This window comes from Rissa tridactyla, chromosome 3, assembly GCF_028500815.1.
Source record: "Rissa tridactyla isolate bRisTri1 chromosome 3, bRisTri1.patW.cur.20221130, whole genome shotgun sequence".
NCBI classification, from domain to species: domain Eukaryota; kingdom Metazoa; phylum Chordata; class Aves; order Charadriiformes; family Laridae; genus Rissa; species Rissa tridactyla.
In genome coordinates this window covers 3571537-3596087 of record NC_071468.1, presented here as the reverse complement: position 1 = coordinate 3596087, position 24551 = coordinate 3571537, and the positions used below count along the sequence as shown (strand labels likewise).

Below are 24551 nucleotides of genomic sequence, written 5' to 3'. Positions count from 1 at the left end.
GATGTAGAAGACATTCAAGAAGAGGACAAGTCAAAAGAACACTTTATGTAATAGGAAAAGGCTTTTCTACATTCTGCAAGCGTATCAAGTAATGCACGTCAGTCACTTTGTGATCAGCGTACATCAGTTTGACAGAATACATAGTTAAAAAAAGATTTCCAGATCAGACAGGATCTTGCAATATATTGTAATTTTTTTTTATCTTGTTGATTTATGCAATGGTTTATTAATTAGTAGCTGTCTGACTGGAACTGAGTCTCTGGAGCAAACATTGCCATTCGTATCATAATGATATTAGCCATTCTCAAGCCTCTTCTGGGAGATCATTCATTTCACAGGGATATTAACTTCTTGTGACTTGAGGAGGGGGAAAAAAAAGAAAGCACATGCACACAGACTATTGTTTTAGACAATCTCTGGGAAAAAAAACAGGCACATCTAGACACAGGAGATACGATTTACCTCCAAAGTAAACAGAACGTAACTTTATTAATCCACATTAGAATATGGCCTGTGTCTTCAAGCAAATCCAGGTTAGAGTACTGCATCTTCACCTCAACTAATAAGTGTAGGGAAAAGCACAGATGTAGACAAAATAACATCATAATATTTGTCTTTAACAAAATCCAAGCAAGTTTGGATTTAAACCAGTATTTTTCATTCTGTCTTACATGACAGTAAGCAGATACTAATGTCTATTCCTACTCCTCATGACTATCACTGAAGTCAAACATGACATTCAAGATTTCTAAAAGCATTCCAATTGGTGCGAGGAGGCTTCCTTACACTGAAAGTAATTAGTCTGATTCTGCAAGTTATCCTATTTAATTTTATGTACACCTACAGAATCAAGTATGAAAAAATAATTTAAAAAAAAAAAACACTATCAAAACAAGGGAGTACATCTGCTTTGCAAATAGTCCTGAGACAAGATCCACCCTCAAGAAGGAAGAGCTCCCCCACACCGCTAACAAACAGGGCTGGTGGGAGCCTGAGCTATAAGTAGTCATCCCATCTCCTCTGGTGCCCATACAACTTGTCAGGGTATGTCCTGGGCCTCCTTGATGAAAGGAGAGGTAACTACAATCTCCCCACCACAACCATTGGGGCCACTACCAGTTCCCCCATATCCATTTCTCAGCCGTGTGCAGCCTGGCCCTTCCAATACCACCCCAAGGTGACAGGTCAGACACTTTTCCTTCCATAATAAATATCAAAGCCACAGCTGCGGCAAGTTGCATCCTCAGGTAGCAATCAGTTCTCAGCATTAGCAGGATGCATCTGCAGCCTGACTGGCAAGATTCCCTCCGAGAGCTCTTTCCAACCTCGTGCATCTGATGGCAGGGGGCAATGACAGATGATAGAAAGCGATCGTCTGTCACTGCCCACGAGAGCTATACTAGCACACAAAATTATCGCTGTTGCAATTCTTGCAAGCCAGCAGAAGGGAAAAAAAAAGAAAACAAAATGCTGAAGTGAACAATATCAACTGACTGGCAATAAACCCCTTGACCCTTAAGTGGAGTCCTCTTGATGCTCACCGGTAATTCTATTCAGTCCAATCTCCATTCTGCTGAAACACCCAAGTTAAATTGAGTTTTGTCACTTGCCAGATGTTGCTGAGCTTCAAAGCCTGGTACCTTCTCCTTGAACACACCCATCTCATACAGAAACACCTTACTGGTATATTCAACCAAACTCCATGTAGGTGAACAGTGTTTATGACGAGCTCATTGCCCAGCCAGCAAACGGAAAACTCTCCACCTTTGCAGATACAAAACACAGATGTGAGAGAAAGGGGCTTTTATTCAGCAAGCCACAAGGCAATTCTTTCCTTGAATGACACAAAGTTTGTGTCTTATATTTACTAGACCTATAATGGCGACAAAAGTAGCCTTTTTAGTTCAAGTCTTCAACTTGAAACGATGCTATTTTGTTTGGCATATGACTCTACAGCTCACAAAAACCTTGTTCCATGTTGTCAAGCTAGTTTTGTAAATCATTAACAGTATAATTAATGGTATCAATATATGAACATTAAGACCACCCAACAATCTATATTCCATACATGAAGCCAAGCCAATTAAACAACGTATCTAATGATGCTAGGATATTATACTAATGGAGCAGATTTTACAATTTCTGAAACAGTCCATTAAGATTATGTGTGAAGTGCTTTTAATTCCCCTGGATCTTACTCTTTCAGTCATACCCATATAATTGGCATCTTTTTAGTCTCTGGGGAATTTACTGTCAACTTATAATGCTCTCATGATTCAGAGATTATCCTCATGTTGGTGTCATCATCATGTAGATTAAATGCAAATGTACAAAATCAATACACAGCTAAAACAGCTCCGTTTCACCAATCTCAGATATAGATGTTAAAGCTCCATGCTTCAAGTCCCTCTTTTGAATCTGGCAGAGTGAGACTGGACCGTAAGTCTTTCTAGACCCTGAGGGATCTCGTATTGCTCAGTCACTCTCTTATTTTATACAACAGAAAAACTGAAGTATGCTGGTTCTCACTCTCGGAAAATGTTCACAAAAGAAAGTCTAGTTGGAGTCACCAGCTGGATGCTTCATTTCCTTCTCTTGCTTTTTCTGTTCACCTCCCAACCCACTGTGGAAGCAGGAGGTGCTAGCTGCCAGCCACCACCGCACTCTGCACTGGGCAATCAAAGCAGAATGTTGGACTCCAGCCTGAGAATCCCAGAAGGCAAATGTAGCTCCGGTTGCTGGTCATCTGTGCTTTAGGAGCTACAGCCTAAGGCCACCCAAAATTGCAACAGCGACGTGAGCCAAACATCTCCTATGTCTTATGACACAGGACTGTTTTAGCAAGTTTGGACTCAGATTTCAAGCCTTTGAAGTCCTCAGATGCCAACAATGTCCACAAGTCATCTACAGAGCACCCTTTTGTGTTACTACTGATACCAAAGAACTATTCCTTAGGCTCCAAGCTGAGACTGTTGCAGACTGGCACTTTTGACTTAATTCATTAAAGTTACCACTTCTGTCTCTCATTGTGCTGACAACATAATATCATAGCAACAAATGAGAAGCTCCAAATTATACCCGTGACTCTGAAAGGAAGTGCATAGTTCCTGTATATACAAACTTTGATCTACTGCAGGATGGTCAACAGCATCTGCTACTCTAATATCCCACATTATTATAGCCATTTAGCTAAACAGATCATAAAAAGATTGTTCCATTAGCCATCAACCTGGCAGAAATCCAGAGAAGTTGCTCAGTGGCCATGACCAAGTACCAGCATAAATCTAAAGGATTTGGATGGATGGCTGTGGCTAAATGCCTGCATTCTTCAACAGTAGGGGCCTTATGTTGTTATTTCCAGGCTCACATTTTTAGTTACAAAATTATACATGCATTTAAGCACTCTAAAGAAGGTGACACAAAGAGACATGTCATACACAATTATGTTTGTAATTGCCAGTCCAACCACATGCAAGTCTCCTTCACATTTTAAACCCGCTCTGAAAGCAATCTGTGAAGAGCTGTTTTAACATGACATGGATGTATCAGAGCTGCGCGGACCATCCAGAAACTGAAATGAAACTGCAAAAGCCGTCCTTCTGTGCGTGCAAAATTTCTGCATGAGAGAACAGGACATGCTCAGGAAACTCAGATATGGATCGAGACAGAGCTGTGTATGCAGATCCTATCGGTTCTGTATGAAGCAGGAGGCAACAGGAAGAACAAGGAGAGCACACAATTTTAGCCTGAACCCCGGTAAGTCCCGCATGAAATCCCAGGGTCGGGGTGAGGGGCTGGGAAGGTTTCAATCCATGTTATGAAATGTCTTTTGTTACCTCTCAACCAAGAGAAAAGGTGTTTTCAAAGAATTAAGAGATCTTGTTTCAACAATCAGCTTTGCAACAGGACTTCTGAAGAGACTAAGATACTTCCCCCCACATTGTAACTGCAAAAGGGCAGATAATTCTCACCTTACAAAAAGGCTATGAAGCCAGAACAATTTTTGTCAGTGAAATGTAGGAACACTGCAGACAGGAGTGCAAATACATCAGACATATTTCGTTCTGCAGATCAGAATGGCTGACTTGACCTCCAGCTTGCTTTATTTTACCCATGCCCCCTTCCTGTGTACCCTCCTTGATTTCAGTAAAAATATTAATTAAAAGTTCAACATATGTGAAAGAGGGACCTAAATCTGGATATGGAACACACTGATATGTGAAAGATACTGGTATGAGTTGTCAGTGACAAGATACATCTGCAGTCAGTACACTGAAAACCTACTTCTGGCAGCAGAAAAGCAGTATCACTTTTCAAACTGATTTTCCACATTTTAAAACACACTGTATGCAAGTCTAATGAGGGAGGCTTTTCACCTCATCCATCTAGTACATATGACATCATTATGCTCAAAGAGTACCACTGCAGCATCTCTCACAGGCTCTTCCCAGCAACCTTCACTGGCAAAAGTGTCTATAGGTTTCTCTCTTCTGGTATGTCTGCAAAAGGGTACAATGCAAAGCCAGAGATTTAGCTGAGATAATTTTAGACCATGCCACTTAGTGATAACATTCTACATGAATAGGGCAACTTAACTCAAAACCGCATACTGCAGAGAGGATGTACTTTCCGCCTACAGAAAGCACGCTGTCTACTGAGTTCCTTTGAATACAAACATCGATACATACATATTATTTAAAACGCAACCGCTAAAGACTTTTACATAGCTTCCGGGTACCAGTTACTTATTAGCCACCTCACTGAATTATGGACCATTGCATTACTATAACCAATCACATTGCTTTGGAGGCAATAGTAGTAAAAAGCCATTGTAGATCCACACCTAGGGACAATTCAACTTCAGCGGAAAAGCCCCGAGCTAAAGAACTGAAAGACAAAGTTCCAGCTATCTTCAAATCCCAAAAAGTATCATAACAACCAGATATTTTCCTGGGGCAGGGGAAACATATATGATATTTAATGATCCGGTCTAGTTCTCTGCTTTTCTCTGTGACTGCTAGGAAAGGGATGACAACTGCAAGACTCAGACTGTCCTTGGAGCAGCGCTGCTGCTGCTCAACACGCATGATGCCAGCTTCCCTTCAAGCATGTTTGGGAACTTTTCATCCCAGCATGGGCTAGTAACAGAGTAAAGATCTGGGTATGGAAGACTGGCTGGCAGATGACTTTAAGATGCACCACCACATGGACTTCAATGGCAAGGAGAGTAAAACAGCTCAAGGAAGTCCTAAGTCTTACCTTAATTTAGCAGGGTGTTCTTCACAAACAACATAGTCCTGTGCTTATCTTACTATCTAGCAAGCAAATCTGGACTAAAAACAGAAAACAACCCTCAATTTTATTTCTTTCTTTCTTTTTAGGGAAATTACAGAATATAGCCACCTTTTGTAAGATACTGTATTGTTCTTAAAGTTCCCTTAACTACAGAATATTTTTTTATTTTTCCTGGTCTCAAAGTTGAAAGTGTCTAAGATAAATTACATAGGTTTCTGTAATTGCACTCCCTGCATATTTTTTGGCATATTCCTGACTTTCGGGCACTAGTGTTCCACTTCACAGTACTTTATATTAAATTAGGCCTTATGTCTAACTGTCCTGAGTAAACCCAGAGCAGCTAGAATAAAAGACAATAAAACTTCCTTCAGAATTTCATTACTGTTTTAACAGGGGCTTCAATGAGCATCACTTAGTACCAGACACCTGCACCCTGCTGATCTATATTTTTATTATTACTCTTGTTAAGCAGCACTTTCTGCTGTTTATCAATCAGAGATAATCAGCTCTCTGGGTAGTAAACCACCTGTCCAAGTTATCCATAGTCCTCTTAAGTGAGACATATTGTACAGGTAAATATGTTACAATTTACACAGTTTATTCAACATACCGCGATCAGCAGGACAGCATTCACCTAGGTCAGCTGCAAGGCAGCCTTCGATAAACAGGACTTGAAACAGCTGGTAACACAGCTGTGTTATATCAGCTAACAACCCACCAACTTCTCCAATTCTGAGGCAGACTTTATCGTCTGAATGGTGTCTGCATAGGTAGGAAAAGGCTCAGTAAAGCTCTACAGGCACATTGTGACCAGCCCTGAAATCACAGGTAGGTTCTGGTAATCCCCAGCCTCCAGACAGTATGAAAGCTCTTCAGGATGCGGCACAGGGGTAGAATTTCACTTTTCATGTGTAACTGCAGCCTTGAAATAGCAATGTTATATATATACCCCCACAGACAACATTGTTATTGGGCTAATTCGACAGCCGAGTGTTTAACATGCCCCAGAGATTCAGGATTTAAATACGTTCTTCAACCACTAAGAGTTCTCTTGTACAGTAGTACATCTTGTTCCTCTCACATGATGCAGAGTGCATCTTGGATAAAGGCATGTGCCAGTCTTAAAAGCAGGCTCAACCTCCACGCTAAAAATTCAGATACTGGAAGTTACTTTTCCTGGGACAGGAATAAAGACAGAAACCTAAATTTTGTATGTCACAGTCCCTACTCCTTCCCCCCAGCCTGAGTGCACAAGGAAGGACTTCACATCAGTAGAGCTACAACATCATGAACTAGGTATCAGACATGAGAACATACACCTATTATTGTTTTTTTGTTAATAAGGGAAGGATGAACAATGATGTCAAGATGTCATAATACGCTGGAAAACTTGCCTATGTAGAAGGATTAATCAGAAGAAGTAGTAAAGATGAACGCTTATTTTCTGTCTAGTGAAGGGGCCTAACTCTGAAAAGGCAAAAAAGGAGGTTTGCCTACTGACAGCACATGCGTGTGTCCACGTACACAAAACCCAGGCAGGGGAAGGCACCGCCTCTTCAGACAGTCACCCCTTTTGAGGGTTTGACATTGTTAAAGCAAAGAAGATGGGACTGAAAGATGATTCTCTAGGAAGGGATCCTACAGAGTATCTTCTGTCCTTCCACACTAACCCCAAATCAAAAAGGCAGGCAGTGTTGCACAATGGGGTACATTGTTATCGCTGTACATACAGGCCAAGGGATTTATCATTTCTGCTCTGTGTGATGCCAACTACAAGTGTGTAGAGCTGCTGTAAAATACCAAGACTGTAGGAGCAATGAAAAGGCAGGAGAGGGAAGCAAGGACAAGATTTTAATGGTTAAAAGCCTTAAAGCAAGCAAGACAAGTGTAAGTGCAAAAGTGACATTTATTGCCAGTACTTGTGTTTCAGAAACTTTTTATCTATGGAGAGAGAATACACGTTATTCAAAGATCACTATTTTCAGTGCACTATCCCTTAAAGGGTTTTTAAAACAAACGAACCAACCAACCTGCAAGCATAGTGGGGAGGGGAAACAGCTAGGATATGAAGCGATAGAGAGAAGTATCTGAACTGGCAGAGCTTCAGCAGAGAAGGCAATCGGACAGGCGCGCTGGGAGATCAGTTATCCTCCCAGCGATCAGGAAAGCTGATGTCCTAGAAGCCAATTTTTGAACTGTGCTAATAATAGGTCAGTCAGCAAAGCCGATGCTGCATATTCAACCAAATCTATGTACAAGCTGCGGGCAGGAACACAAGAGACTTTTTTTAATTAAGGAGGAGAAAAGAGACTGAAGGCTAGCTTATTACACACCATTCTCTCCGTTTACCGCAAGGCCTTCTCAGCTAGAAGACATTAACATCTCTAACACCCAAGCCCAGGTACCACAGTGGGTTGGAACCCCGCTGCACCAGGTGCTAATTAGGCAGTAACAGGCTGTCCCTGTTACAGAGGGCTTCTCGAATAGACAAAGTCAGGGTAGCCGGGAAAAGAGGCACAGGGAGGTAGAGCAGCCCATTGCTGAGCTACGGCAAATCATGGCCAAGATTAGGCAAGTACCCAGGTCTCCCAACGCCCAGCTGTTTCCTAAAAGCATACACCGCTATTAGTCAAGGCCAAGTATATACTGCAGCATTAAATGGTTTATGACCTGATGAGATGCAAATTGTAAGAAAATTCTTATTTAAGCCACATAGCACTTGAAGGCTTGACAGACACTCTCTAAGTCACTTTACTGTATGCTAGTCGACTTGGTCATAAGTTTTCTACACTGAAATATTTAAGCTGAAAATTGTAACAGCAAAACAGTTTCAAGCAGCCAGATCATAAAGGTCTCTTGCACAAAAACTCAAGTTTACAATTTTCTGGTAACATTTAACATTTACAGCTATTTACAGCCAAAGCTTACCAGGTCTCAGCTCATCTAAGCAGAAGACAACCTACAATCTCATCTTTATAGGAAAGTCACAACCCACTTTCTATTAGACAGCAAGGATAATATTCCTGCATGCCAATAAATATGTTAGGACTGTTCTCAGTACCCGAGAATTCAACAACACCTAACTTTGGCTGACTCCAGAGTCATCCCCCCTTTCTGAAGTTCTTTTGCTTCCTCATTTCATAAACGGGACCTATGTTGTGGATTAAACCCCAAACTCATTTTCTCTTTCTGCCTCCTTCACAGCAATAAGAGAGATATTTAGCAGTGGGAAACGTTTATTAGAGATCTTCTGTGTTTGATGTAGTACCATTTCCCTAATGGGCCTTGAACAATTTCCATGTTTTGAAAGCAGAGAGATTTCCTTTTAAAAAAGAAATCAGCAGTCTGATGGGAAGTTGACCTCCATGAAACATTTCCTCCCATTTTCACTTTCTGTGGCAATCCCCCACCACTTTCCCCGTCTTCTTTTATTCTGCTCACATGCTGACTTTTTAAGTGGTTGTGAAAAAAACCATGAGCTGCCACTTTTAGGTGACCATGAACTGTTGCTAGGCTGACACCTCTACTGTGTTAACTGTTGAGCTAGAAATTTTCCTCACTTCAAAATACAACGACCTCTGTAGTATAAGCCAGCAAGGAGGCAGCGTTTTTCACTGAAAAAGGCACTGGCATACGGTTTCCAGCATGGACCCATCAGTACGGGTGTTAGCTCTTATACTGGTTTTTACTTCTGAACTCCTAGGTACTGCCTTTAGAGATACAGGTGAGGAGTTATTTCTGTATTAAAGAGAAAGCAAATGCATGCAGATGACTGCTTCCAGGATTACTTTTCGGGCTGTTATCAGAGGCAAATGCTCAACCTTTGAATACTTTTTACCCTCAGGTTCTCCAAGCTGAGAACTGTTACAGATTAGTTAGCTTCTCTACTTTTGACAAGTTTTCTTTTACACTGCATATCGCATAATGGCATCTTCATTGGAGGAAGAACTCACCTTTAGGATTTCACTTCTGATTTCTGCACTTCTCAGCCCAATGGTTACAACAGTCCCTTAGCCAGCAGTTGCACCCTTGAAGAGATTCTCTTCCATTTCCCATTAAAAATGTGACAGAGACACAACTTTGGATGTCAATATTTACGGGTCATTTTCTTATTCAAAAAATTCCATTTGCATTCCAGCAACAACATCCCTGGTCTCGAGTTTCTAATATCACTATGGCAGCTCCTAACATTACACCTCAAATTCACGAATCAAGAAGACTGCAAAACCCAGGCAAAACCCACAGATTATTTGCTGTGCCACCACTATTATTTTACCAGCTGCTTCAGGTTCACTCCTAATTCTCAGGGTCATTGAGAAGCAAAACTTTGTATCACCACAGCTCCTTGTCCCAGGGGAGTCCTCATCCAGATTTCCAGTGAAAACTACTCTGTGTCACCTCTTCCAGCACGTGACTGACTTGTTTTGAAAAACAGATACCAACCCAACTCCACCTAATTGTGCCAAAAGCATCCCCTCCACACAACCTCCTCCACCTTCAAGAGCCCAAAATGCCTCACTCCTTACATTTCCAACTGAATACGCTGAGTGACCCCGACCTCAAAAATCAGAGGCAATCCCCCATCGCTTCCCCCTCAGTTCACTCATGCAGTAAATGGATAAAGGAATAGTGCCACATTGAGCAAGTCTTGAGGAATGCCATTCATGGGATGAATTTAACTTCCCCTTCAGTGGAAAAGGATTATAACCTGATATCAAAAGGGTCCTCCTGATAAGAAACTTTCCTAGCTTTGGTATTATTTCCATTCATGCCAGTTTGACACTGTGCATATGTAGATTATACATAATGTTTTTACAGAAGTCCATGAAGAAGCACCACAAGTACTAGAGCACTGAGAACACAAGTCATCTGATACAAAATTTGCTACTAATAAACAAAAAAAACCCTGCTACATAAAGACTTAAATATACAAGCCTTGTTCGGTGCCTGGTAGAATCACAGTGTGGCAAATACATCTAAGTCATTCTGACCCTGTATTCCGCAGCTAAAGCAAAGGCAAATCCATTTGTATGACAAAGCGTGCGATAGAGGCCCAATGTATCCAATATTCATTATCAAACAGAATTAACAGTAAGAGATGTTGACTGCTGAAATGCTGGAGATCCTAAAAGAATGAGGAAGAGGAGTGAGGTTTTCATTGTAAATGTTAAAATGATCCGTTACATGGAGAGACATGCACCACCTTTTCTCATTCAATTAATGGTATTTACAATCTCAGTTCTTCAAAGGGTCTAGTTATTTAGCTTTTTCTTTTTCCTTTTACATGCCAGAAAGAGAAGTGTAAATACATGTTTAATGATGCACTTCTCGGTTGTTTTCAGCAGTGAGATGCATCACTGAGTAACCTTGCTCTTGAATAAATTAGAGACAAACAGTTGGGGTTTGGAGCAGGTATTTTTAAGCCTAGTACTATTAAATATTACATTCTTCTCATTAAATTATTAGGTATATTTTAAACATTGATATATTAACTTCAGCCTTTATTGTGTGCTTATCAAATGTACTGTAAAACCTATACAGATGTAATGAAAACATCTTTGACCCATAGGGCAGTACAAATATTGACCCAATTGTTTTAAAGCCCCAATTCAAAACAGACACAGGAGAGCTCTCTTAAATAACACAGCCAAAATCCCCAGCAGCTGGAAAAAGGCCGCATCATCTTTCATTTGGATGAGGGCAACGGGATTGCCACAGAATTTACAAACATGCTGAAGCCAAGCTTAATCCTACAGAATCCTACCTACTGCCCTCGGGCTCCACTTCACACATTCACCCTATGGCCTGCATTGTGTTTTCAGGCCCAAAGAAACTCATAATCACCTCAGGATGCAAGAGGGAAAAGGACCTTCCAGGTCAGAAAAATCCTTTCCTCTTATCGTAAGGAACCTTTTCATGCAGCCTCATGAAATAAGAAAGCTCCGGCTCAAGGTACAGTATCATTGCTACAGGCTCTTGTAGCAAGCTCCTATTCTGTGGCTGAGCTACAGCATTTTAGTTCCAGTTCTGTCAGCGATGTTCACACATTAAAAAACAGGCCTATCCCTGTAAGAGAAGAAACTATTCCCACTCCTTCCCTTGAAAACTGCAAAACCGTCATTACTGAAAAGCTGTAGAGATCGAGTCTCTCTGCCTTTAGATATCCTCAGCCTGTCAGTCAGAGCAAGTCAGAGCTGAGGGAAATAGCTGTCTGTAGGTACTTCTGTACCACTGTGCTCTCATCACCCCACTTTCTCTCAAATACACTTAAAAGCTCGAGGTACGAATTATGCAAGCTGACCTCTGAAGCGGGGACTCCTTCCTCAACCATTCAGTTGGGCTGTGCTACTGCTCCATTGGCCCCCAGCAGAGGAGGGAAGCTTCAGCCACACATCCCTTCCCACGGGGTAAGTATCACCTCAGCACTTGCCGTAGTTTCTCAACAAAAGCTTCCTTTGGAAAAATGGGACTGTCATCTGTTTACAACAACATTTTTGCAGAAGGCATTAGAAATTGCTGTTGACTCCCCAGGACTGGGTATTTATGTTTAGTTTCATGACAAAGACTGTTAGCTGATCTCTTTTCATGGTGCTGTGGATGAGATTGGGTCTGCATCCTCTATGCTTTCAGCATGCTGCCATGTCAGTGCAGTAACCTAGCTTTAAAAATAAAGAATAAAAAAATCAGTATGTGCTAATGAGATGAAGACAACAGCATATTATACCATCCTCAGACTTTCAAAAACCTAAACGGCTACACCATAAAAGCAATTAGTTGCTTTCCTCCTTTTACTCCCTTTCTTCAGCAGTGTCAGAACTGCACTGAGTCAATGGCTAAGTGTCTTCTCCTAACATCCATTTGATTGCGTAACATAACTTCCAGCTAACGGATGCAAGAAGAATAACGCACAAACTGTCTGACAATACATTTTTCTTCTCCTACTCTGCCTATGCATCCATTGATATATTTATTCATAGACAGAAATCACAGTCTTTCTCTGGCTGTGCTTTGCTAGCTCAGCTAAACACACCAAATGCTTCCAGCCTCTTCTCATCTCCTGAGAAATGCTTTTTATTATCAGTCCTTTTTATTCTAGTAGACTTTCTCTTCACCTGGTCGAGTTTTGATTTATCTTTCTTCAACACTGATGACCAGAGTAAGAAAAAAATGAAAGAAATGGCATTCCTATTTAAAAAAAAAAAAAAAAAAGTAGTGAGGAATTGAGATATGTTTTAGTCAGGTCACAAAAATACGACAACGCAATGAATATTGTCTGGTTTTGCTATAGTTAAGAAACACTACAGAAACAATAAGATATGTAACAGACGCTAGCTTGTCACATTAATTAATTTTTCTTTTTTAAAACCCATGTTGAGAATCATTCAAGTAATAATATGAAATCAGCCAGCACTCTGCATACAAATGAAGCAAATATTCCAGAACCTTCAGTAACAAAAGAATTTCATGCTGAAAAACACAATTAAAATCAGAAAGCTGTCCTGCCATCTGTTTAAAACAAAAAGTTTTAAATTTCCTTGTTAGCAGAAGACAGCAAAATGCTACATATGACTTTATTTTGGAGGATTATCTTTACTGATGACAGCAAAATGTACTTACTATGCAAATACACAGTAAGCGTGTCAAACTGCAGCATACCACATTATTACCAAATTGTAAGATCAAAGCTTAAATTAACTTGCTTAACAGACCTTCATTGCAGCTATGACCATATGAGGATGGGCAGCAAAGTTGAACCTAGCACATAAAAATCAAAGAGAAATGGCACATGGCCAGAAGAACCTGTATGCATTTTCATCCTAGGCTATGGTTTAATGTGCCAATAAAGTAATTCAAAGAGAGAAGTCTGATCAACCACTTCTTAATACGGTTTTTGTGAATGTCCAAAAGCAGCTGTGCTGGACCTGGGTACCTGGCAGGACACGTCGGAGCCAGCCCAAACATAATTAAATGGTCAAATCACGCAGAGGCATGAAGAAACGAGCAAAGCACATGGATACTTAGTTTGCATTGAAGGAGTCCTGAGCAGTTAGTTCATTATTTGCCTTGCTTTAAGTTGTCAGATGGCCACTCTACTGCAAAACAGGCTTCCAGGGGCTCTTTGCCTCTTCAGCTTGCCTTCTTTCCAAGTTCTGTTCCTGCTCTTTGAAGTAAATGCCGAGAGGATGTCTCCGCTAAGCCTGGCTGCCACCAATATCTCGTATCTCAAGAATGGCCATCCTTACAGTCTTTCACACATGGCACAACATAAGTGGCATGGATCTGAAACTACAGACCTAAGATGATTTATCAGGAGCATATGGCTCCTGCAAGCATGAAATTTGCTGCTAACAGAAAGCTAAAGAGGACAAGCGAAGAGTCCAGATGGGTCACATCTATAAAATTTCTTGGTAAGAGTAACTTTATTGGCAGCCTTTTTGACCCAGCACTATCCAGACTCACTGATTAGGCTGCCAACCCTGAGAGGATTGCTGGTTCATGGAGAACTACAAGCTGGGGTCAGTGACACTGCTGGAGGGCTGCAATGAACACGCATCTTTATCAGGAACTTGGAGCTGACTGCACAAAGAGCAATCTAAAGGACTGTCCAGATACATCGCTAAACACCAGACACTACATATTGTTTTCCTTTCTCTGCAACAGAGAAGAAACAGAAAAGGAAGGGAACAAGAAAACAACGCAAGAAGCAGCTCAACCAGCCAAGAAGTTAGAGAAAGCTGCAGAGCTACAACCACCAGTTCTCTACGCTAAAGAAAAAGTTAACACAAGGGGAGTGGTGGTTTGGGTCAGTTTTTCCCCCCCCCACTGATTCACGTAATTTTTATATAACTTTATTGATAAGGCAACAGCAACCAAAGGAGCCAGATTCCTAATTTAAAAGCCATACCATTATCCAGGCAGTAATCTGCTGCTTTGCACAGTGTCTGGCAAACAGGATAGAAAGACGGCTGCGACTCCTGCCTTGTCTCCATACCCATTTGTAGTCAGCTCCCAGGAAAACGTGTCTGACCAAGGATGGAGGCTTCTCTCAGTTCATCACTTTGTTTAGCAAGGCCTGTCCTTCCATACTCAGAAAATAACAGGCCCTGGTTATGACAAAAGCAATTGCTTAAAAAATAATAACTAGGGGAAAAAAAGAGAAAGCAATCACATAGAGGATGTATTGTCCTGACATTATTTCTTCTTATAGTTCCACTGTCATCACAGGATCACTTTACACAAAGGGAAGGAAATAAAGAGAATTTCCTATATAACCTCCTTTTTTAATGTATCTGTAATTGCACAATAAGCATGAACCCAACCATTCTCTGCAAAAGCAGAAAGTGGCATTTCCTTCCTAGTCTTTGCACTATCAGCACCCCAATAGAAATATACTGACTTTCTTCAAATAGACACTGCTAGGATGGTGTTTAGAAACAAGCTTCACCTAGTCGTCATGAATTATTAACCAGCAAAAAGTCCTCTTGTTGCCCTTTACAGAGGCTTGATTTGCAAGTTTGAAAATCAAACTGACACTTACGTCTCTTGTACAAATACCCAACCTTTTAAAAAATGCTCTGAGCATTATAAATACATTTTTTTCATGAATATGAGAACAACAATTCTATAAATAGCTATTCTTCACAGAACTGCTTCAAGACATTGTTTTTACAGACAACAGTAGGAAACTGAAGGAGGTCTTAGTGCCAAACATATTAAAAAGTGAAATAAACTCTCCAATTAACTCTGGGCTTCCACTTATTATTACAAAGTTCGCCGTTATTTTTCAGCTTATACAATTAGTTTATGCAAGGAAAGGAACAAAACAGAAGACTGCACTGTGTTCTGGCACAGCTGTGGGGTTGGTATAAATCAGTCACAGCCTTCAACTTCTGGGGGAATTCACTTTGCTTCTTTAGGCAGTAATTTAACAATTCTGGACTGTCAACAGATGAACCCGCTATTAACCACCACCTTGTACAAGCACAAGCAAAGACAAGATTTTTATTATAACCCCATGACATGATTTCCAAATACAGTGACTCAAAACTGTGCTCCATCTCCTCTAAAAAGCAAACGTAGGAAGATAAATATGATTTAATGTTAATAGCAAATTGCCTGTGCAGTCTGCACCTTTAATGGTTGCTACCTTCTCAAGCAATTTTGCACTGATATCTAAACATGAAAGCAACAGGAACTCCTGAAAAACAGCTACTCAACTGGTAAACCAGGTTTCCGTGGCCAGAATACTACAAGTACGTATTTAGTCATTTTGGCATATTCTCCCACACAGGACCAAAGCTCAAGCACTACCAAGCTCTAACACCATTTTCAACAGGGAACCTGTACAAGCACTTTTTTCCTAAGTACTTGAAAAAATTATCTGCAAAAAAAGGAGGAACACATTCAGCTCCTAGTTTTCATACAGTATTTTGCTATAACAATCGCAACAATAATTTGCAACTATATGTCAGATATATGAAACAAACTGCACCCACTCAGGGTACTGATACTCTTTCACCCCGGTGCAGCTCCACAGCCTCCAGCAGCTGGAAATGTGACAGTGCTGATTTCAAGGGGTGACACGGATGTGAAAGTGGAGTAACGCAGCAATGAATCAGGCCATGAGCTTTCCCAACAGCTCCCCAGCCATAATAGTGATCTAAGCATACTGGAATGTTTTTTAAAGAAAGCAAGTGTCCAGCGAGGATTAGTAAGAACTTGGTGGTGACGTGGCACACTAGGCATGGCCAGGGAGCACGCAGCAGTTCAGCAGGAAGAATTCAAAGGGAGCTCTGGCCACTGGGAATTTTGGGTCTGCCGTGCACCACAGCCAAAGTCCTCAGTCTACGGAAGGCAAGACAGAAAAACCACAAGCCAACTATGAACCACAACAGCATCCCAAATGGATCCTTGCCGGTAAACCAGAACAATTATAGACCTCGCTGGCCATCAGATCGTTAACATGGCCAGAAATTACCTCTCCAAGTTTTGTGCACAGTGTATGAGGCACAGGCCTGTTGTGTTTGCTGCCCAGAAGAGCAGAGGAACACATGCTGATGTAATGCTTGTCTGCTGTGCCAGGACTGGCATGCAAAGCCTCCTGACTCCTGCCCATCAAACCACAGTAAATAGAAAGAACCATTCCAGAGCAGGAACATTTTTCTCTTACCTTATTTTGATCTGTCCAGTAAAAGAAAAATCCCTGCGGATCCGTTCTGAGAATGATTGGAGTCACAACAGTAGAGTCCTGGAAGAAAAAAAAACACAAACAAAGAAATCTATGTCAGCACACAGAACACATAATTATGCACTAGCTGCTTTGCCACCCATATTAATGAATTGCAACATCTAGAAATTACCCTGAAGGTATCACTAGCAAGATGTCATTAAAAGAATTTAGTATCACCTGCCTAATCTCCATTTTTCTGACATAACGTATTTCCATTACTGAGAAGACAGCACTAAATAACTCCAGACTTGTCAACACATGGAGTTACTCCAGAAAAACTGGAAGTAGATGAAGTTAAACAGACACAACATGCTAACTGTCAAACTAGAGCCGACATAGCAAAGTGCTATAGTTATCAGAAGTCCACTGCCCACCTTGATCCAAATTAACCTTCAGATATAGACAAGAGCTAAATGACTATAAGCTTTAACATACAAAGACTGAATTTGCCTAGAAAACCTGAAATAATATCCACTACATTAAGACTTTTGTCAATTAATTTCTAGTAGTATTTTTCTTTTTTTTCCTACAATCCAACTATGAAGATTTTAGTAATGGGAGTATATACATTCCACCCCACCTCCAAATCAGGTGAAAATCTGTCTACTCTAGTAACATCCTTATCTCAGGTCATTTAAAACCAAGCCCATTTCTAAGTACTGGACATAAGGCAGCCTGGTTTCCTACATATTCATGCATTCTTACTGACAGCAGGTACTTGACTCAGGAGACACAAACTCTAACTAAAGCCTTTCCTGCAGGTGGGAGTTCATTATACCTCTCACCCATCGGGATTCCCTGGTGCTTAACAATAATTGACATCAGTGCAGGCTCGTCTTAATAGGATTATTCCTCTCTTTCCTCTACTATTTTTCATGACATCTGTAAAAATGCTGTTGTTTAGAGACCTCTACTTGTTTGCCAGCCTTGATTTAAAAGTTATGGAGGCAGCACAGGAAGGAGGGGGAAGACAGGCAGACAGAAACATTGCCTAAGCCTTATCTCCACAGGATAAACACACAATTCCTCCTCCAAAAGGAGGTATATTTCTGTTAAAGTATTACAGGTATTTTACAGCTTTAGCATGCATCTGTTTCCAAAGCAGCAGTACGTGAGGTCAGTTTACATTCCTTTAAGGAAAACAAATGGGCTCTAATAGGTTCAAATTTAAATCAAACACTTAACTGTGTTTTTTCTAAGTGCAAATAAAGTTGATGCAAGTGACATTATCATAAACAAACAAACACTAACTTATGCAAGTGCCATTTCCAAGGCAAGAAGGTAACACTTGTCTATCTTATGCCACCAGTACAGTCCTTTGTGACAGAGTCCCGAACTCCCAACAACTGGCATTCATGAAACAGGGAAGTTGAATTATTCCCAGTTTGCAGCTGGAAAAATGAGACCCAAAGAAGCGAAGTGACAAGCCCAGCACCAGTCAGAAGCCTGCAAGGGAGCAAATAGAAGAATAAAATGGAGTCAAGCATGAAGCGTGCTTTTATCTCAGCACAGCAGAAATACAAATAGAAGAGCAAGTTCTACACTAAGAAATACAAGACCAAACCCTTAATTGAGTATAAAAGTCCTCTTTATAACTAGAAGATCTGGGCTGTGGATTAACTACGCCACAGGTACATTGACACTCAAATGGGTGCCAAGTCAGCTGTCGGAGGCCAGGAACAAGTCTGGCTGTACCAATGCCAGGCGGTATCACGGGAATGTCCCAGCTGGGACATAGTGCCACTGGCCCTTCTTTGCCTCATTGCAAGAAAACAGCATTGTATGCGCTCTCCCTAAGGGAACGGACATACCGAATTTGTACCATCTATTTTTTGCCTGTTTCTTCATAGTTCCTAGTTATCTTGTACACCTGAGAGTCACGTACTGTTTGAGTGTAACATGCAAACTTATTTTTAAAAAAATGACAAGTCCTGAAGAGACGTTGACTAGTTGTCTAGTCTACATCCACAAGCTTCTACAGAAGTATTCTCAAACCTCTGCCTTTCAAAAATAGAAAAAAGCCCGCCATACTCTGGAGATATAACTCTCTTTTTTTAGCTTATTTCGTTATGTCCTGTGCAGACTGTCTGTAAATACGCAAAATAAGGAAAGAAAAAGACTAAGTGTCCTTCTGCTTTCCAATGAGATATACACAGCTTTGGGGGGGGGGGGGGGGGGGGGGGGGGGAAGAGAAGGAAGTGATGGGAAACAGACAGGCATGAAGCGATTATGTTTAGGATTAATCAATTTTGCTGGTTAATCACTTCAAATCAGTTGCTTCAACCCAAAAGCTGTGTGGATTTGTCTGCACTGATGACATACAGCTGTCAAAGTAATACTTTTGTAGATGTGGGCTGTAAAATGTTGACTATAATCAGACTCAAAAGAGCGGAAGATGGAGGGAAAGAGCCTTCGATATCTATTAGGTGACATAAAGGAAACCTCATCTTGACACGGATAATGATGAGTCTTAATTTAAGGTGCTCTGTGCTCCAGGAAGTTGTTTGCTTGTTGTTTTGGGTGTGTTTTTTTTTAAATCAGAAAAAGGCAGTTGTGCATTATGCCTTTTTTCTAAATTAACTACACTACTCTGACATCAAGTATAGCCCAGTTAACGTGCTCGTGAACATGAGAACCCCGCACTGTCATGCTGTATACAAGCACAGGGTCTGAGAATAACTTCGTACGTGTGTCTTAGGAATGCTTCCACACAGTTAACAGCAGCAATAAAAGTCATCTGCACAATGTTTTATAGTTTTACGTATTCTACAAGCTAGCTGTAACTCTTGTAAGTCCCTGCCACCAAAAGTCACACTTGTTACTTCTGGGTGTAGGGGAATGGAAACAAACTTCAGTCAGCTCAGCAAGCCCTGCTCCGCATCAACGTGGTCCTTTGGCACATGGAACAGGTCTGCTGCTTTTATGCTGCTCTGCAATCGGGGCTTGCAAAGGCAGGCAACAATTGAAAAGATACATGAAAAACCCTTTATACAGTATACATTTAAGAAGAGCAGTGGTTCGAGGCACTGAAATAGAAACTTGTTTCAAGTGACAATTGCCTGGTGCGTTTTCTTTACAAAAACTATTGCACTATAGGGGAAATAACTGGTTTATTACCCAACCTGCAGGTCATTCAGGAGAGTATCCTGAAGCCCATTAATTCAATTTCCTCACCTAAAGAGCTGACCTATCTCGTAACTCTCCTGAACAGATTTTCCAACCATAAGCAACTCTGAAGAAGAGGGTAGCAGACAGGACACAACAGATAAAGGGGGAAAAAAGAAACAAACAAAACTTGAAGGATAAACCAATAGGGAACTGACATTCATTTCTTCCCTAACCCACTTAGATCCAGAATGTGAGAATAAAATGGGGGGAGGGGGAAGGTCACTGTTTCCAATTAATTGGAAATTAATACATATTTAGGTGTTTAGTAGGGGCATAGCTCTTACAATCCTCTGGATATCAACAAAGCAAGCAGCCCTTTGGGTAGGAGCCCCAGATTCTTGGGATACTTCCAAGAATACAAGCAAAGAAGCAGGAGGAGGTGACCAAGGCAAAAATCAGATGTGATCAGAGAGGGGAGAGGAAAAAGAGAAAGACAGAACGTCCCAGTAAACGATGCAAATAGTTGTGGGTTATCAGGCTTTTTTAATGCCACCCAGGGGTGCCTGTGCCAAGCAGTGGCTTGGTTTCTGACAGATTGCTTTTGCAAATTCCTTGAATATAAAGACTTGGAGTGGCCCATACCTAGCAGTCCCAGTGTGCTGCATATCACACCAGCCTAAACTTAAGTGAATAATATTTTTAAAGGGCTTTTAATTTCACCTTTAAAGGCCCCCCGCCTTTTTATTTGTGACTTAGGGCCAATTCTTTACTCCAATTTCACAGCCTCAAATGAGTAATGTGGCTGTTCTATAGTTATTCCATTAAGTTGCCTCCTAATTGGCTGTACAACCTCAGACCCTGCATTAGCAATATTCTTTATTTTCTACTTTTAAACAAAAAGGTTTCAAATTTACGCCCACAAAGTGCCGTAGAGAACTTTGGGAACCTTACCAGCCAGGCACAGCAGAACATGGGCATAAAAGATCAATGGACAAATACATATTTAAGACCCTGCCAGGTAACCATTTTAAGATCTGATTTTAAGTGTGGGTCCCCTAAACTACATCTAACATCAGCGAGCCAAATGCGCTACCTCCATTTTAATATTACTGACCAATAAAGACTACCATACAAAGCCAAACCTTCATTGGTTCTTTCTAACTATATGCCCATGTTTCCCAGTCCTCACAGCACCCCTACAACCAGGCTGTGCATCCAGTCACGAGGGACAGAGCCATCTACCCTACTCCTCAACCATCACTGGTAAGACCTGAAGAGACACAAGGCAAGAAAGAACGGCTACATAAGGGTGCACCGCTCTGGCACCTACATCCCAGGCTTTGGCCCTTGCTCCCAGAACTCTCTGTACTTTATTCATTATGTATTAAGGCAAGAGTGTAACACTATTGCTGCTGTGTTTTGTGCCAAGCACAGCTGGCTGTTAAAATGATCAGAGAATGTCCCAGGCTGGGACTAGCGTGCCTGCAATGCAAGTACCAGGTCAATCCTGCCATAGATGAAGAGCTCCTAAAGGATCTTGGAAATACCTACAGGGGAATGAAAATCTACATGTACCATGTCAACTAGCAAGACCATGAGTCAGATGAGCATGTGTTTTAATAAATCATATATAGATAATGATGACATTTCTTAGAAACGGTTGCAGTCAAAATTCACATCAACAGATTTTAAGAAAAAAAGCAGACCAGCCTTTATCTTCAGCTCTTAAAACAGATGGGGCTCACGGCACTGCCTTATTAAGCCAGACTGTTGTTTCCTGGTTTTGCCTCAGATTTTGAGAGACATCAAACATCTCCAAATATAACCTGAAAACTTTTACACACATCATTATTTCATCTGCTTGAACCTTCTCCTGGAAAATTTCTGCCAAACTGCTTCAAAACACAACACTAAGAAACAGATTGTTTCTGGCAGGGGCAAAATATTCTGCAGCTTTTCTTTTACTTTGGCAAAAGGGCTTGAACTCTGGTTGGAGCAAGGGTGTAAGTGGAGAAGAGTCCCTGCAAAGAGTTTTCCTGCCACCCCACAAGCCGGGGGATTACAGGCTTGGAGGAGTGGAGAGGGAGCGAAGGAGAAGGGAGAGCAAAACCACAGTTTACACATGGTCAGACGATATATTAGCTGTTAAATTCCATCATACACTGGGTGTACCCAGACTGGAACTAAGCAGGATTACCCAAACAATTAGCACTATAAATATCTTTAGGCTGACAGCTGAACGACGAATGACAGGGAGAGAGTACCCATCCCCCGGTTTTGCAATGAACCCCTGAAATAATCTGGAAGGGTACAGATGCCCTCTTTTACTGAGGGCAGAAGAATCAGATCTGCCATGTAAAGGAACAGCTTGCGAGAAGGAAATGTTGGAGAAGGTGAAATGAGTGCTGGAGGTTGGAAGCAGGACAAAAAAAAATAATCAAAACTGGAATTGAGTTTACAGGACCCATAAAATGAAATCCCACTTGTTCAACAGGAACATGCAGGAAAACATTCTTCACAGAGTGGTTAAACCCTGGAAAAACTTTGGTGATGGCACCACAGGACAGAAGTCATCATTGTGCTAATTAAAGACTAACTTCCTGCAAGTTTAAAAGAACCTTGAACAGGCTTTGTTTCTCAGAAGCAGACTACCTTGTCTCATTTCTCAAGACGTTCGTAGTCTTGGGCTAATTATAGCCTTACTGCATGTAGTCTTGATTTGTCCACATGAGTCCTTATTAGTCGTAGATGTTGCAAAGTACGCAGTCAAGAAAGAAGGAATAAACGGAGAACCTTATAGCAAAACTAGCCAAATGCCAATGGGGAAGATTTTATCTCTGCCAGAGAGTTCTTATGTGATGCTGAGCAAATCATTTAAATCGCTCTGTTCATGGGCATAAATGCTGTGTTCTGATTTTGAGGGAATACTGGAATTGTATTTCCACATTTCATTTTCTAATTTTCAGATATGCTGAGCCCAAATTCATCTGAAGTCACTGGGGAAGCATTCTGAACATCTGACTGCATAGTGCTACACAGTCTGAAAATTAGGTCCAAGGTATCTAATCACAGATTAAAAATCAGTAAGTTTTTGTGTTGGTCTCTTTTTTTGGACCTACTACAGTGCAATTGGGAACGCATTTTGTCATCTAATGGGTCTTGTGAAAATAAACTAAAAAGTGCTTATGAAGCATTTACTTTATAATAGACAAAAGACTCCATAATGATTAGTTAACTCTATTTCACTACAGCCTTTGTTAAGAAAAAGGTCTTGAGCATTCAAGAAAGCATGCAGTGCACAACTTAAATTCAGTTAGCTCCCCTTTCACAAAGAATTCCTCGTTTACTTAAAAGCTCTTTTCTGGTTTTCAGTTTCCCTAGTATCTACCAACACTCTAAAGGGCTCAGACACTACAATAACACAGGTGTTATCTGTGACTTGAATGTGTAAATTCTTCACCAGATCTTCCGAGGCAGGCATCTAACCATTCTGTAGGGGATACAAATCTTTTTCCCCCCAAGCTAAAGTTAGCAAGAGCTTCCCAATGGAGTCAACCAAGTTCAGGCTTTCCTCTTTACTAAACATTAAATGTTCAGAAGTTTTACACTCAATCCAATTACTCTTCTATGCTGCAAAAGGCCAAAAACCACAACTTCTACTCATTTAGGTAAAATATTTTTATATAGCACAGAGCTGGTATTTGCTTACTACATAAAGATTAGCAACAAAGAAAGAAAAAACAACAAAAACTTCAGAATGTTGGACTAACTTCTTCCCTCCAGACTGAAAACATTCAGAAAAAATAAACTCTTTTCAGTTTATTGTTTTAGTTTTATACACACAGAACAATGGTGGCTCATTTTTCATGGCCTCAGTCATGTACTGTACTGACAGACTTGTGCAGAGTTGAAAAACAAAAAAAAAAAAAGGCAGGGAAAAAAATTAGTTACTTGAGTATCAACATCTTAAAATCACTTCAGAAAATTTCCAGGTTTTTTCTTTGTTTGATCTCAGTTTATCCATAATAATGATACTCTGATGTTATATTTACTTGTAAGGTTAAAGGGGATGTATCTCATACTCTTGATAATCTTCTTTAAAAGATTCTAAACAAATAAAGAAGCATGAAAACTTTACATAGCACTCAGCATCTGAGCTCAAAAATGTTCTCCAAAGACGAAGTGCTCTAAGAGAAAGGCATTAAAAGAGAACTTAAAAGACCTAGGTTCATTTTTGCCGCTCACTGTAACACCTGGTGAAGTGCTGTAGCCACTAAACAATGCTACCTATCAGGACGTTTGTTTCAGTAACCAAATATTTAGAAAAAACATGTGGTTATAAAACTGGAATCATGTCCCTCAATTTAGGTAGAGTTACATTACCTTACTGATGTAGTTAACTTGTGAGTAAAAGTAAATAGTGTAAGTCACAGAGAGACCAGTCAAATTCTTTATGCAAAGAACATATTATCACTAGGGAAGATAAGAAAGCCTTTAAGCAAGTACTGAAAACAAATCTAATTTTGAATATACACCATCGTATTAACTGGCTTCAGTGTGCCTGTTACTGCTCTTAAAAAACATCAGTTCAACTGTGCTCTAGCTGCCGAGCTATTTGTTAACTCAGTGATGTCAATCTTGTTCCCACTACAGAAAAATGAAGCAAAAAAGGCAGGTTTCAGCCCCTTCAGACGTCAGATCGGTTGTGAGAGAAGTTGCCCTTTATACTCAGGTTTCATTAACCTTCTCAGCTAGCAACACATTCTGCTACATTAAGTTTAACCCCCTACAAAAAAGCTTCACCAGTGGACTTAATTGCATCCTCTTTATTTATTTATTTAACCGTTTTAAAACTCTCACCAGGAAAAGCTATTATAACCTGAGTTTCACTATAGCAGCGTATCAAGTCCATTCTTGT

The 24551-nt window shown here is 40.7% G+C and overlaps 1 protein-coding gene across 3 annotated transcripts in view; it reads right to left on the bottom strand.

Moving 5' to 3' along the window:
• PLCB1 (phospholipase C beta 1) overlaps nt 1-24551 on the bottom strand; it is a 398108-nt gene that overhangs the window by 369107 nt on the left and 4450 nt on the right. For all 3 annotated transcript variants that reach the window (XM_054197179.1, XM_054197181.1, XM_054197182.1), the window contains exon 2: nt 16466-16543. In XM_054197179.1, coding sequence (XP_054053154.1) covers nt 16466-16543 — 78 coding nt within the window. The remainder of the gene's footprint in view (nt 1-16465; nt 16544-24551) is intronic.